Source organism: Amaranthus tricolor, chromosome 10, assembly GCF_026212465.1.
Source record: "Amaranthus tricolor cultivar Red isolate AtriRed21 chromosome 10, ASM2621246v1, whole genome shotgun sequence".
Classification (NCBI taxonomy): Eukaryota; Viridiplantae; Streptophyta; class Magnoliopsida; order Caryophyllales; family Amaranthaceae; genus Amaranthus; species Amaranthus tricolor.
The window spans coordinates 6,781,818-6,796,140 of NC_080056.1; the positions used below are offsets into that span (position 1 = coordinate 6,781,818).

General features: G+C 36.1%; 1 protein-coding gene across 2 annotated transcripts; it reads right to left on the reverse strand.

Moving 5' to 3' along the window:
• Nucleotides 1–147: 147 nt before the first annotated feature.
• On the reverse strand, nucleotides 148–13,135 carry LOC130825610 (ATPase family AAA domain-containing protein At1g05910). 2 transcript variants are annotated; one of them, XM_057690925.1, is made up of 10 exons: nucleotides 12,540–13,135; nucleotides 8,639–8,734; nucleotides 6,677–8,509; nucleotides 6,402–6,590; nucleotides 6,071–6,210; nucleotides 4,722–4,967; nucleotides 3,502–3,688; nucleotides 1,729–1,794; nucleotides 1,361–1,610; nucleotides 148–1,263 (listed from the first exon to the last, which is right to left on the reverse strand). In XM_057690925.1, the coding sequence occupies exons 1-10, from the start codon at nucleotides 12,825–12,827 to the stop codon at nucleotides 890–892; spliced, it is 3,669 nt and encodes a 1,222-aa protein (XP_057546908.1). In that variant the 5' UTR covers nucleotides 12,828–13,135; the 3' UTR covers nucleotides 148–889. The 2 variants fall into 2 exon arrangements, with proteins under 2 accessions (XP_057546908.1, XP_057546907.1); XM_057690924.1 differs by having other exon boundaries at nucleotides 149–1,263; nucleotides 8,639–8,737; nucleotides 12,540–13,134.
• Between the last annotated feature and the right edge of the window lie 1,188 nt (nucleotides 13,136–14,323).

The window sequence follows — 14,323 nt, forward strand, 5'->3', positions numbered from 1 at the left end:
ATTGAAAAATTCTTGTCAAACGAGAACCCTAATTGGACTAAGGCACAAGGTGAAAATTTGAAAAAAATAAGCCTTTTTTACAAAAAAACAAAAAAAAAAAAAAAGCTTTGGGAAGCTTTATTTCCAAAATAAGCGTTTGTAGCTCTTAAACTTTGGAATGCTATTTGTTGTCAGTAGCAACAAACAACTACCAAATCTAACTTTTTTTTAGGAATACCAAACTTAGCTTTAGAGACACAGGCGTTTATTTTCACACAAGGTCTATTCATACATCAATGTTGTTTCATCCCAATGCTATTCTCGAACTATCCCCTCTCAAATTACTTTATACCTATGTCATCCTCATCATATAACATCTTGTTCGTCTTCTCAAACATCTAAACCCAGACCGTAGATTTTCTACATTCCAAACCCATAAAAGCCCACGACCCTAATCAACTTCAATACCAGCAACGGCGACCGCTGATATTGCCGGCATATTTTCTCTATTTAACAATATAGCAAAGTCACAAGTTTTTCTATCAGAAATTCAGAACCACTGATAATGTCGGTCATTAATATTGCCAAAGGTTATAGAATACTGTGGAATTCGAATTTATGTAGTAGCAGTATAGCAGCAATTATTTTGGGGGAACAATCCAAAACTAAGGCATCAAAAATTCAAAGTACATTAACAAAATTGGAGAAGTTGAGGATCTGGCGTCAAAATGCGGATTGAATACTACCCTGTATAACTCGTATTTTTCATTCAGAAAAAATAAGATCCCGTCTTTGTACAAGATCTAGTTTCAATAAACTACCGATAGAACTAGGGGAAAAACAAGGTAAAAGAAAGTAAAAGAAGGGGCGGAGGATCAGGGAATGAGAGGGAAATAAAAACAAAAGCCGATCAAAAGTTGGTGTCATCCTGAGGGAAGTTGGTCAAAAATTGGAGAACCTTAGATTTGGGATTGTCTGACCCAGCTGCGGATTTTGCCTCAAAAACTCCTTTTAGAATACGAGTATACAGCCTTTCTAGCTGCGGAATACCATATCCCTCTGTGCACTTTAGAAATCGTTGCTTTAACCCGGAAGTATCTACATTATCATCCATATCAACATCTTCAGGACATCTTCTACGTTCAAGTTCCTCTACGTGTGTGGGAGCCTCATGTTCACTGCAATTCGCAGTTGGACTCTCCGGTCCAGAGTTCACCTGAGCCTCTTCGGTTGATGGTGGATCCAGAGACTCCTGGGGCTTAGACTTGTCTTCGGCAGCTATGGCTGACAGTTTCCAAGATACCAAACAAAAAGAAAATATAGGTTTTTACTTGAGATGCCAGCCAACATAAAGCCAAAGCAACGGGAAGTAAAATGATACCTGTGGAGATAGACTCAACATTCTTTTTCGGTTTTTTTAGTACTTCATATGTTTGACCTAGGTTAACCTCTGGCTGGACATTACGGAGCCGGGCACTAGCTCTAGTTACAGCTAAGGTTTGAACAACAGGAGTTTGCACAAGAGCAGAATCCCCATATCCTTCAGGCATTTGACTAGGACCTCCTTGAGCAGCAATTTTGTCGCAGTATGCAACAAGTGCAGGGTCCATCTGAGAGAGCATTCCTTCCACCTAAAGAACATATCAATGACATTTAACAGATAAACAATCACAAAGATCCAAAGTTTAAAATAAAAATTGGAGGAATGATATATATAAGGAAAGAAACTAAGGATTCAGATGACTATACTGCATCTCGTAGTTCATGTGCTCTGCTAACAATTCTAGCTCCGTTATAGTCATCTCCGTTGTACGCCTGATGACAAGCATAATGCACAATCTAGTCAGTATATAGGAATAAAATGAGTTCATCCAAGTCGTTAGTTTGCACACCTTATCAAAGAGGTGAATTTAAAAAATCTATGCATGAATGAAAAGAAACCACAAACAATAATATTTGAAACAACTTGCTACACGTCCAGTCTCCATATCCAACATCCCCAATTAAGACTAAAAAAGGAAGGCAAAGAAGATCAACCCCTCAAAAAATATACTGAGATACAATGACATTGCATAAACAAGAGAAAGAAGATCAACCCCTCAAAAAATATACTGAGATACAATGACATTGCATAAACAAGAGAACTTCAGCGTATGTCCTACCCCGTGTCAAAGATGAAGGAGATGCCAATTATATGAAGTTCAGCTCAGCCCATTAATAACTCAGCCAAGGTTTCAAAGTGAAAAGGGCTTTACGTGTGGCTCTACTGTCTTCATTCTTTCAATGATCCCTACAAAGCAAATTTTGACTTCTAAATTATAGTAAGAACTACTAAGATATTCAAGTCCACGGTGCTCCAGGTAGAGTGATGACAGTAGAATAGCAGAGGGAGACAGGGAGTGGCGGAGAGGGTAAAATGGTATCCCTGGGATGGGAGGGAGAGGGGTCAGTACCCTCAATCCATGCTTTTCAAAAAATTTTAAACTTTTACTCCCCTATATCTTTCCCCTCCTAATACACCCTTTACCCCCTCCCCCAAATATAGGAATCCCCTTGCTAAGAATTAATATATGTCACTCTTAAGTCTTAAAATTACCTTGCACCAAGTTCAGCATCTAAATTTAAAATTTGTGAGCCACGTCTTAAAATTCCAAGTTACAAAAAATAGCTTTTTTTCTCTAGATGTTCTTGCTATGATGATGTGGTTGGTTAACTGCTTTATAAGAGATTAAAATCAACCTGAAGACCGTTCTCGGTCTAGAATAATAGCAGTCCCCTTATCTCTTACACCGTTAAGTTGCAATATTTTTAGTCACAATTATGCTATTCAATCCAAGTACACATGTATGTTTTCCAATTCTTGCTATTCATTTTTCATTAGTTAGCCCTTTAAGCAAGCAGTTCCCATTGGTATGTTACCTCTCAAACAAAATTAAAAGAAATGTTGAGATTATGGAAGATAATGTCCCATCGGTATGTGTGAAGGTGGGATGCTCCGAAAAACAATGTAGAATTTGGGAATCAGCATAGCATGCATAATATCGGAAAAATGGATTGTGTCTAGGCTTTATTTTCAGATGTTGATTTATTTTCAGAACAATGTACAATGTAGAAGTTGATTTATTTTCAGAACATATAGGAGCTTCTATATTAAATGATGGCAATAGGACAATTAGTGGGGGTGGTAATTTAGAGAAAAAGGTAGGGAATGGCAAATAGGAAATCTGGATAAAAAAGGGACGATGCCACTTCTAAAGAAATGAAGGGGCTGGTTTAATTGGTGATAGTTAATTTAGTTAGGTCAAGCATAATTTGGGAGAGTTAAATATAATTAGTGAAAGTCAAAGTGCAATTAGCAACTTAATCATGGGATACAAGCAAACTGGAAATAACAATTACAACTTTAAACTTTTGCAGGCAGTAATTTGCAAAATTAAAAGATGGAAGCGGTAAAACTAAAAGACCCTAAGTATGAGGTTTGTATTTGACAAAAAATCCTAAAAAGGAAAAAAAGCTACACACCTTTGCATTGCTTAGAATTAGATCAACATCCTGCTGAAAAGCAGAGCTGGTTATATACTGGCCAGAGTCAACACGTTGAAGCAATGTAACCACATCCATTGGATTTTGGATTATGGAGCGGTAATTTGGGGCATCTTCATCGGTTACTGGATAATGGAAGGCGCTAAATCGTTTATCGTACAGAATCCTGCAAAAATTTGCAAGAAAAGATCGGTATAAAATATGAAATCCTGATCAACAAAACCAAATCAAGGCTCGCAGACTTGATAGCACTAGACCATGACATATTATTCGACAGCTTTTCACAACAAGTTATTTTTGCAAGTGGTGCATGCACAACATAAGAGCTTAATTTTCCATATGAGAATAAAATAACCATCAAGATGCTAGTAAATGCTTCCAATGGTTCAAATTAGTTGCTACACTTGTTTCCACATAAGAGCTTAATATCTCTAGTTGTCCACAATTAAAAATTATAAAAAGTTGATGATAAGAAAATATACATTACAAATCAAACAAGATCCTACTTCACTATCTATTTTTCTTATATATGAAGGATAAGAATAAACATTATCGATTGATGAATAATAGTTACTATGCAAGCGTAACAATTAATTTGAACCAAAAGTACAATTTTTTAAAAAATTTAATTTTGACAGAGGTGGTAGTTCAAGTTTAGAATAGATTCTTTCTAACAAAAAACTAAAGACTCTTAAACTGGCCGAGCTTTGCACTTTTTGTTTTGAAATGACCAGCTTTGGATTACATTATGATGCAGTCTAATTGAACAAATAATGTAGATGTTAAGTTTGAACTAACATTAATCATTGATTTTTGGAACTTTTTGATGGTAGACAGTTTATATTCCAACTTTTCTTTTCCTCTTAAAGCTTAATCACATGGGTAATTTGGTCCAAAATGAGATACCATGGTTCGCATAGCCTCATCTAAAAAACAGAGGAAGTATGAACTGATCCTCGGCTGTGCCTATGATAAAATTTCATCACAAACCTAAATAAATTTGGACAATTAATAAAGTGGAGTTGGAATATGGTTTACCTATTTACAGTCAGATAAGTTAATGCTTCAGAAATCAAAACTTTCAAAAATCATTGCAATTGAACAAAAAATGCAGCCCATGAATAAAGAAACTCTTACCTATCACACACATTGAACAAAGAAATGCAATATGACTTTCCAATAGATGAACAAAATCTTACCTATTGCACACGTCTCTAAGACACATCCGCATTCTACGAAGTGCATGCTGCTCTTCTTCTACCTTTGCTTTCAACTCAGAGATTTTTGGGCCACCGACCACCTTAGGAGCTTTAGGCAGCTCTGGAACTGACGTTGATGTCTGCAGCTTACTGAAAGTAGTTTCTGATAATACTGACAAAGATGCTTCAATTAGTTGATCAAAAAACAAAGACCGATCGTCATTTGATGGTCCATCCACTTTGTAGCTGGAAAGGAAAACAAAGGAAAATAAATCAAATCGTAGATCTCAATTCGACAAATTCTGACCGGGAAAGCTATTAAAAAGTTGCAGAACAACATACATAATCACATATTGAAGGCTGAAGCCATCAACCGATCAAAACAATGATTCCCTTAAGAAAGTGAACAAAGGTGATCTATACAAAAATAATACACAATAGCGTTTTAAAGTGATCAGCCGATCAAAGCAATGATTCCAATTTAAAACAGTGAACAAAGGGTCCATAAATGCTTAAATAAGAGATCATAAACTTCAATGACATAATAGTGGCCCCAATGTACAAGTCCCAAGTGTCATTTCCCCCACCAAAAAAATGTCTTCATGCATGAGACTTGAAAAGAGTTCACATTTTGATGTTGTTTGTTTTGCTCATCAATGTGCCTATCTCATAAAAAGTCAATTTTGAGGCTTACGACTTTCAATCTTAAAATGGTAATAAATATACAACTAGAGAAGTAAGCCACAAGCTAACATCTCAAACAATCTCAAATCTACAATCTCGAGAGTAAGCAAAATTTGCAAATTTAAGTTTTGAAGTCACGGGGTCACCTAGTTTTGTATCCCATCCGTCCCTTTGAATTCGACACACTTTCCATTTTTTGTCATCCCTTTTGACTTTGCAACACTTCCATTTTTGGATGTGGTCCCACAATTTCACTTTTAAACTCATCCACTTCTCATCATCCTCATCATTATACCTAGTGTATCCCTTCCATCCACGTGTTTTTTTGTCTTATTCTCCAACTTAAAAAAATAACTCACCCAATCCTCTTGTATCAAACTCAAAAGGGACTCAGAGTAGTCCATAAACATATCAATGGCAGGAAAGTTCAGCAGTCAATGAATAGATCAATTTGTCTTAAAAAAGGCCAAATACTTTATCGCTGCAAAAAGATCAATAAAGACGTTGGATACACCAATTAAAATACATATGGACATAAGGGCTAACAAATTATTGTTTGCAGTACAAGTACTTTGACAAGGAAACAAGCATTTCAAGTCATGAACATTATTGCAGCATCAGCAAAATGAAAAGCCAAAACTAGGAAAGCAAAGCAGGAGGCATACATGCTACGTTCAGAAAATAATCGATGCCGCCCTTCCATATCAGCAGGTAGGTCTGAGGTTGTTCCAAGTAACAATATTGGCGACTCTGACGGTAAATCTTCTAGCAGAGTGAGCAGGACAGCCCTAAGTTGATCGTGTGCCTGACAAACAATATGATTAAGTTAATAGGACTCCACAAAACTAGAATTTCAAACCCCCTATGATGCTAGATTGCCATAATAGGAAAGGTATAGTTGAATTGCAATCTGTTTGCAGATGTGTGTGCTGCACATACACCTTCTCTACATGCAAACATGCTGAGAGAGAGAAAACCTATGAATTATGAACTTACATTTTCCCACCATAGATCATAATGTGGAATATATAGAATAGACGGCGTTGTCCTCCGTGCTTCACCAAAAATATGTACTAATGCCTCTTCAGGTGTCTTTGCACTAGGATCTGACAGCAGAGATGGAAGCCCAAGAGAGTGAACAGGAAACTTCTCCAACTCGTGTAAAATAGCAGGTCCAAGATGATCCTGTGGAAGTGAAGAAGTGAGTATACAAGGTTTTCATTCAAACCATACTGACTTTGAGGCCTATCTAAAGTGATAAAGAGAATTACCAGCCCAACACCTTCGTTGCCATAAAGCAGAAACCGAGGTCTATAAACAAGTGGAATAGCAGAACCATAGGAGAGCATTGATAGTTTTGTCATTTCTGATGATATAGCAGAAGCAGGGAAAATATCAGATATGTGCGCCATGGCTTTTTGGAGATGTCTTTGCAAGCATGGTGCGACAATAGCTGATAATGGCCTCGAATGCACAATGGATCCTCTGTGAGCAGCAGGTGTAATTGTTGACATAGCATCGAAAAAGTGAAACTTTTCTACCCTAACTGAATCGACATCTATCACGAATTTGTCATCACTGGTATAAACTTGAGGATACTTTTCACGGAATGCGCGAATGGCAGCTTCAGTGCAAAGAGCCTTTAAATCAGCTCCACAATAACCCACACAACTAGCTGCAAGTTCTGTCTTTAATTCACTGCTTGGAGGATGCTTCCATTTACGAGTGTGGATATGTATAATTTCAGCTCGAGCCTCACAACCAGGCAAGGGAAAGTTAAACTCCCGATCGAATCGACCAGGTCGACGTAAAGCCCCATCAATAGCATCAATCCTATTTGTGGCTCCAATCAAGACTACTTGTCCACGGGAATCAAGGCCATCCATTAAAGCGAGTAGGGTTGAAACTATAGAATTGTGGATTTGTTCTTGTTTGCTTGATCTCACTGGAGCAAGCCCATCTATCTCATCAAAGAAAATGATAGAAGGCTGATTTTTTTGCGCTTCTTCGAAAAGAAGCTTTAACTGTCGTTCAGCCTCTCCAACCCATTTGCTGAGAACATCAGCTCCCTTACGCATGTAAAAGCTCACTTTTTGGCCAGCTTTTGAAGCAGCACAAGCTAAAGCTCGCGCAATTAAAGTTTTCCCTGTTCCTGGGGGTCCACACAATAAAACACCTCTTGGTGGGGTAATGTTATAACTCGCAAAGAAATCTGGGTAAAGCAAAGGAAAGAAGACCATTTCCTTCAAAGCATCAATATAGTCTGATAACCCCCCTATGTCATCAAAACTTACATTTTCATCAACTTGCAAAGGCTGGATATCTGCTCCCCCCTTAGAACTCGGACCAGCAGTCTGTACCCCAGTTGTCAAAGATGTATGGGAATCAGTCTGGTGACCCCAACCAGATGCAGCAACGTTTAAGCCCCATGCAGTTGCTCCATGCATGTCTAGCCCTCCCAAGAGCCAAGGAGCCCCAGATCTGCTTCCACTCCGAGCCCAAGGAATTGCTGGACCCTGATCCAACTCATCCACAAGAAGAGAGTCATCAGAGTCATCAATCCTAGTAAAACGATGACGTTTATGGACTCTTGTCCCACCCCTTCCAACAACTCTATTAACCTTATTCCCCATCCCATGGTGTAAAACTCTTCTAGGAGATCTTGGTCTAAGTTTACCCTCCACCATAGAAAGTCTTCGAACATCCGCACGATTCCGTAGATCATAACGCCTCCGTCCACCCTGACCCTCTTCACCCTCTTCATCATCACCATCTTCCTCCCTTTCATCCTCCCTTTCATCCTCCTCTTCACCCTCCCCACCCTCCTCAGCTTCTCCTTCGTCATCACCCTCACCTTCCTCCTCGTGATCTTCACCATCATTTCCATTTTCTAGTTCATCTTGTTCATCCTTTTCATCTGAGCTACCTTCTTCGTCATCAAATGCAAGAGTGCGTCTCCCATTTGATTTTGAATTTCGAGGACGAAGCCCTTCCCGTCGAGGTGTGGATTTAGTCTCGATAACTTTTCTGCGTTTAGGAGGAGATAATTCATCCCGAGCAGCACTGTTATCCATCCGGCTTCTTGTCCGGTATCTTCCAGGTTTCTAAAAAAAATGATAAGAAAAAATAATTATTTAAGGTTTACATTATAAATCATGACCGATGGAACATGAGGATAGAAGAGAACCATTAAATAAATAGGAATCCCTTAGTTGCATGCATATAACCCTTACCATTAAATCCGCATCTGAACCAGAACTATCTGTATAATCATCCAAATTAACAGATACTCTCCTCTGTCTGGTGGAACGCCGAAGATTCGTCATATCCTGCTGAAAGCACAAACCAGTGGCAAAACAAAATGACAAAAAGAAAGCACAATACCACTCAAGCCTCCATATTCTACAGGCATATTCGTGCAATCTGATGAAATCAGAATATGAAAATGTGTAACCACAAACAAAAATCTTTTATTACATGTTCCAAACCCAGGACAATTAACTCATTTTTCTAATTTCACAAAACCCAAATTGCATATTGGAGCATCAATAAAGCAATAACAGAGGGATGGAAGTGGATGATTATTTGTATTACATGTTCCTAACCTACAGGAGCTCATAGTGGCCGCCTAGGCAGGGTTTTAGAGGGTTCGGATGCATGTTACTTTACTCTTGAAACAAGAAGATTGTTTCCGATTGACCCTTGCAACTTCACATAAATAAAAAGTGCACATGATTTATTTAGCCATTTTACTATAATTCATTGAAATCCAAAACCAAAGAAAATATTGTAGAATACTACACCTAGAGGTATAAATCTACCTCTAACTTTTCTCCCACAAAAAGTGACAGATATTATTGACAAGGCTTAAAATGTCAAAATTTCCAGTTTCTAATTTCTTAGGCAAAGTACCTATATAATCAAACCATCATCCTATGAACAAATGGCTCAGCTATTATGTACCTTTTTAGAAATCATGTTAACCTTTGCTCTAGTGGTCAAGACATTCCATATTATGCTATGACAACACCACAAGTCCACAAAAAAATTATAAATAAAGTAAGCTTTAAAAATTTGGCTGGCAACAAAGAAAATTGCCTGATGCATGTTAGGTAAGAGGCAATTGATTCTGTGTTAGAGTAGTTCACCATACAAGAAGGTTTTTTTGTTATTATACTTATGCACTTATACCATTAATATACACATGAAGCTTCAACACATAATAGCTCAACAGAAGCCTATAAAATTTCAATTAGTATATGGGCCCATCTTCTGAATGTGATAAAAATACGAAATATGATAAACACATACTACTTCTAAAAATGCTATAAAAAGGATTTGTTGCTATAAAAATGCTATAAACACATTTTGGTTGACCAACAACAAAGGCAAATGTCAAATGCCAACCAAAAAGTCAAGATAAAAGTCATTTGAAAAATTGTATATACAAATGGCATGATTTAGCATACAAGTTTTTACCCCGAAAAAGCCCATAATCCACTTCTACTCCCTTCACTACATTGATCATCTTAATTTAATGCGTTTATTGTTTTCCCTCCAAAATGATTTTAGGCGCAGAGAAGACTTTGATTCTCCAAGTGCAACAATTGAGAAAAACATTAGAGAAGCCCCAAAAGATAAGTGCAACTTCCATTGACTATAAAGTTCCATTTGGAATTTTTCATTGCAAATCTACAACAAAATAACAAGAGCCTAAAGATATTGTATAAGAAACATTAGAGAAACCTAGTTCAATTTTAGATGAAATATGTCCATTGCGTCAAGCAACAATCTATAAGGGTGTTTCTTTGACTCGGTATTGAAACTACTTAGTCTCAAAGCTCTTTTTTGTTTGATGAACTTGAAAAGGTCTGAAGAAAAGTCCCAAGTTTTATGTCCAAGAAGGGAGTAGACATGGAAGTTAAGATTGTCAATGAAAATCCCAAGTCTAATGTCCCTTAAACGAACCTCCCTATAATATATTTTGATATCAAACGGCAAATTTTAGTATGAATTTGTTCAAGACTTTAGCTCAACTATAGCTATCTTAGCACCCAACACTATTACGATATTGAAATTTCCAACTAAACTTATTTAAGCTAGTATACTATTGAAATTTGAAACTCATCCTACATTACCCATTAAATCTTCTTGAAGATAGATATTATCTCCTCTCTATGTAAAGCAAACAAATCACCTCAAGTTATAGCTTCCAACTACTCCATTCTTCCCTTCATCACAGAGCAAAATGTGGTTTTAGTCGGGAATATGAAACAATCATGATGATGCACTAACAAATTTTTTTTTAGGGATCATGGTAACAATCTTAAGGTGCATTACCACACCAAATATTGGCAAGTACCATAAGATATTTCATTACATGCAATTTTTAACACTTTCACAATGCATATTGTAGTCAAGTTAGTGTTAGCTAGGGAGTTAAAACACTCTTACGAGACTAAACAAAGAGGATACAAAAAACTATATCTTCCCATTTGACGGACTTGGAAAAAGGTTGGAAGATAACAGCAAGAGCTCAAAACAATAACTGAAAAATGAAGAGAATCGATTCATCTCTCGGTCGGAGCAAGTTCCGTCTTCCCCAAGTAAGGTTTTGGGTTCGATTCTCATATAACTCTATCCTTTCCATGGTTTACCCTGTAATAAAAAATAACTAAAAGATGAAATAGAACACCAAACACTCAAATAGCGGACTTTTCAGAGTTTACACAAAAAGTGTGGTTGTTTCGATGCCTGAACTATTGGAGGATGTAAATTTCGTGTTAACGTCAATGAACTACCCCAGTTCTATGGGAGAATTGGTGGGAATCCAAGTAGTCATTTCGCTAAGTTCCACATGGTAACGATGGGAGTCGCAGAAAATGCTACAGAAATCGAGAGCATTTCCATTTTCGCTTAAAGATAATGTTACAAATGATTTAACTGATTAATTTTGAGAACCATTATAAAATAAATGGATATGAAGAAAACATTCTTGGACCAGCGACATAGCTAAACAAGATGAAAACCTATATGAATACCACAAAGACTTAATCATTTGGCATCCAAAAGCCAAACAATAATATTCGTAGGAAGAATAAAAGATTTAATCTTAAATTTATTTATCAGACAATATTCTTAACAAGACGATTCCTCAGGCGAATGAAGTCCTGGACGAAATGGAAGAAAGTTCTTCCCATAGCACTAGAATGATCCTATCCGAGGGAGTGAGTTCACCAAAAAGTCTGAAAAAGTAAATGAAAAATTGGAAACTTGTACAATGTAATGAGCAACTCATGAAGTGATATAACAAGGCAAGTATCTGTAAATGTGCTTGTTAAATGATCATAGGATGAACCGTTTTTTCTAGGAAAGAGGTTAACTAAACTTACTTTTAAGCTAGTGCCTAATATACAAGTGAAACTCATCACATATTAATATGGAACCCATAAAGTCTTCTTCAAAATAGTAGATACTATTACTCATCCATTATCTTTACATAAACCAAATAAATCACCTCAAGTCATAGCCTTCTACATATCTACTATTCCCTTCGGCCAATAGTGTAAAAACGTTGTTATAATCTCGATCGCACTAATGTGATGAAGGGAAGAGTTAATAAGTCAAGAAGAAAAAGTCCTAAAACCCACATAAATCACCAATACCTCACAATACCACAAAGCCCCCATAAGAAAACTAATCACAGGGAGAAGGAAAACTCTCCAAGGTAAAAGAGTAACGACCAAAAACCTTGATGGATAGCACAGACTACATAGTGACATCATGAAATGTCTCCTTTCCTTACAAAAATCTCCAAATAAAAAACTCTTTTCAAGGTTAAACTATTCAAGTAAACACCATATACAACACACCATAAGAATTGCATACGGCACGACACAAAAACTACAACCAAAAAAATCCCATACAAAAAAAAAAAATCAACATGCAACATTAGAAAAATTTAACCCCTGAAAAAAAATCATTTCTACGAAAAACCAATAACTACAAACAAAAGATACACATAAATTTCATCCTAAACATCACGAATACACATAAATTTCATCCTAAACATCACGAATACATTGTTGCAGCACAAATTTAACAAGAAACTGGAAACGATACAAGAAAACATACATTAGAGATAGATTTCTTGGAAGAACCGATTGGACGACGAGCACCAGGTTTCAACAACTTAGCAATATGAACAGCAGCGGTTCTTGTTTTGGATTTCTTCCTTTTTTTCAAAAAATTAGAGGAAGAAGAATAATATAACAACCCTCTTAAAGCGGGTCTTCGAATCCGATTACTAGTACGGGTTACCATTCCATCGTTATCGGTATTATTACTATTGTTGTTAAGGGTGTTTCCAATTGAACCCAAATTTCCATTTTCATTTCTCTGGCTTGATCGCTTGGAATGCATAACTTAAATAAAAATGATTAATTTATATGCATGTTTTAGTTTTGGGAGAAGAAAGGGGAAACCCTAAAATTGATTTAAAAAAAAAAAGATGATTTCAAAAGTGGGTTTTGAAAATTGGGGTGGGCTTAGGAGGGATAAATTGAGGGAAAGAGAGAGTAAGAGTGAGAATGTAGGGGAACTGAGAAAATTGTTTTGGGTTTTTGAAGGTTTTTGGAAGTGAAGATGAGTTAATTGTTGGTACTACTATCATACTGAAGGCTAGCCTTTAGCCTATTGCCTTGAAGTTGGAAGGAGGGAAGAAAAAGGGAAATATGCATTCTCCTTTTTTTTTTTTGGCTCCAATTAAATTTTTATATTGAGGGTGTTATGACAAAATTGGAGAGGTGTATTCAAGTCATCTGGTTGATTTTGAGTTAGATGTTTTTGGTCGGTTTAAAATCGAATTTTGTGTTTATATTGTTTTTTTATAGTTGTAAATCATTTATAAAGTAGGGTCAAATCGGTTTCAATTGCAAAGTCGGATAAATTTCAGGTCATCGACTTTGTTTTGAACACCTCTAGACAAAATAGTTTATTAGGCAATTTTAACGTATATTGATACAAATAAAGGATTGGGTGGTCAAATTATTCAATGCTAATGTTTAGTGAATTAGTTGGTTGAAACAACTTATTGTTACGAAAAAAGCTTTTGTTTGAACAAGCTGTTTATAACAAGGAGTTCAAAATCAGTTAGTTAGTACTAGTCAAATCAGTCATTATAGCCAGATATCTATTAGCCATTTAGCAAACACCTTATTGTAATTTTAAGTTTATTTGAAGGACGGTAAGCGAGTAAATTTTTACGGATTTTATTATCTTATTAATTTCAAATGCGATGAATATATGTATGAATTTGGTGGACAATAACTGAATATGATTATGAAAATTGAAAAGTTTTATTTGTCTCATATCCTTCGGTCTCGTCCTAAATACGTCCTACATATGAGCCCTAGGTAACACAAGCCTCTATTTTTTTTCTTAAGAAAAATTCAAAGCCAGACTTCTCTGTCAATGATGTTCTTAGAGTTTGCCATTAATGGAGGGTGTGATGTATTATGAAGATAAAGAAGACAATGTAAATAGCGGTCGTGTTTCTTACTTTTCTTTGTTTGACGACTGTTATTTTTGGAGCTTTTCTACACTAGGCTCTTACAATATTTACTCTCCATTTTTGTAACTTTGTCCCATTTTTTTATCGGTTTATTTATTTTGTTTCATCTCTTTTATGGTATGTCGTGTTTACAATTTTTCCTCAATCTTTTTAGTGATTTCTTCTATTTTTGTAACTTGATTAATTAGTGCTACTAGTTTTTTATTTACATTTTGACTCCACTAAAATAAATTTTCTAGAGTTTTCATATCGTCATGAGAATAATTGTTGTAACTTTTATATTTTGTTTATTAATTTATTGGAAATATTGTTCTGAATAATCTCACGTATTGTCTATTTGTTGCGG

What these genes read in the sequence shown, in the direction of transcription:
- LOC130825610 (XM_057690924.1), bottom strand. Translation starts at nt 12,827, where the DNA reads ATGCATTCCAAGCGATCAAGCCAGAGAAATGAAAATGGAAATTTGGGT. An exon ending in CTTAGAGACGTGTGCAATAG is followed by an intron (nt 3,689 to 4,721) that starts GTAAGATTTTGT and finishes AAATTTTTGCAG; the next exon opens with GATTCTGTACGATAAACGAT. An exon ending in TAATTCTAAGCAATGCAAAG is followed by an intron (nt 1,795 to 3,501) that starts GTGTGTAGCTTT and finishes GCTTGTCATCAG; the next exon opens with GCGTACAACGGAGATGACTA.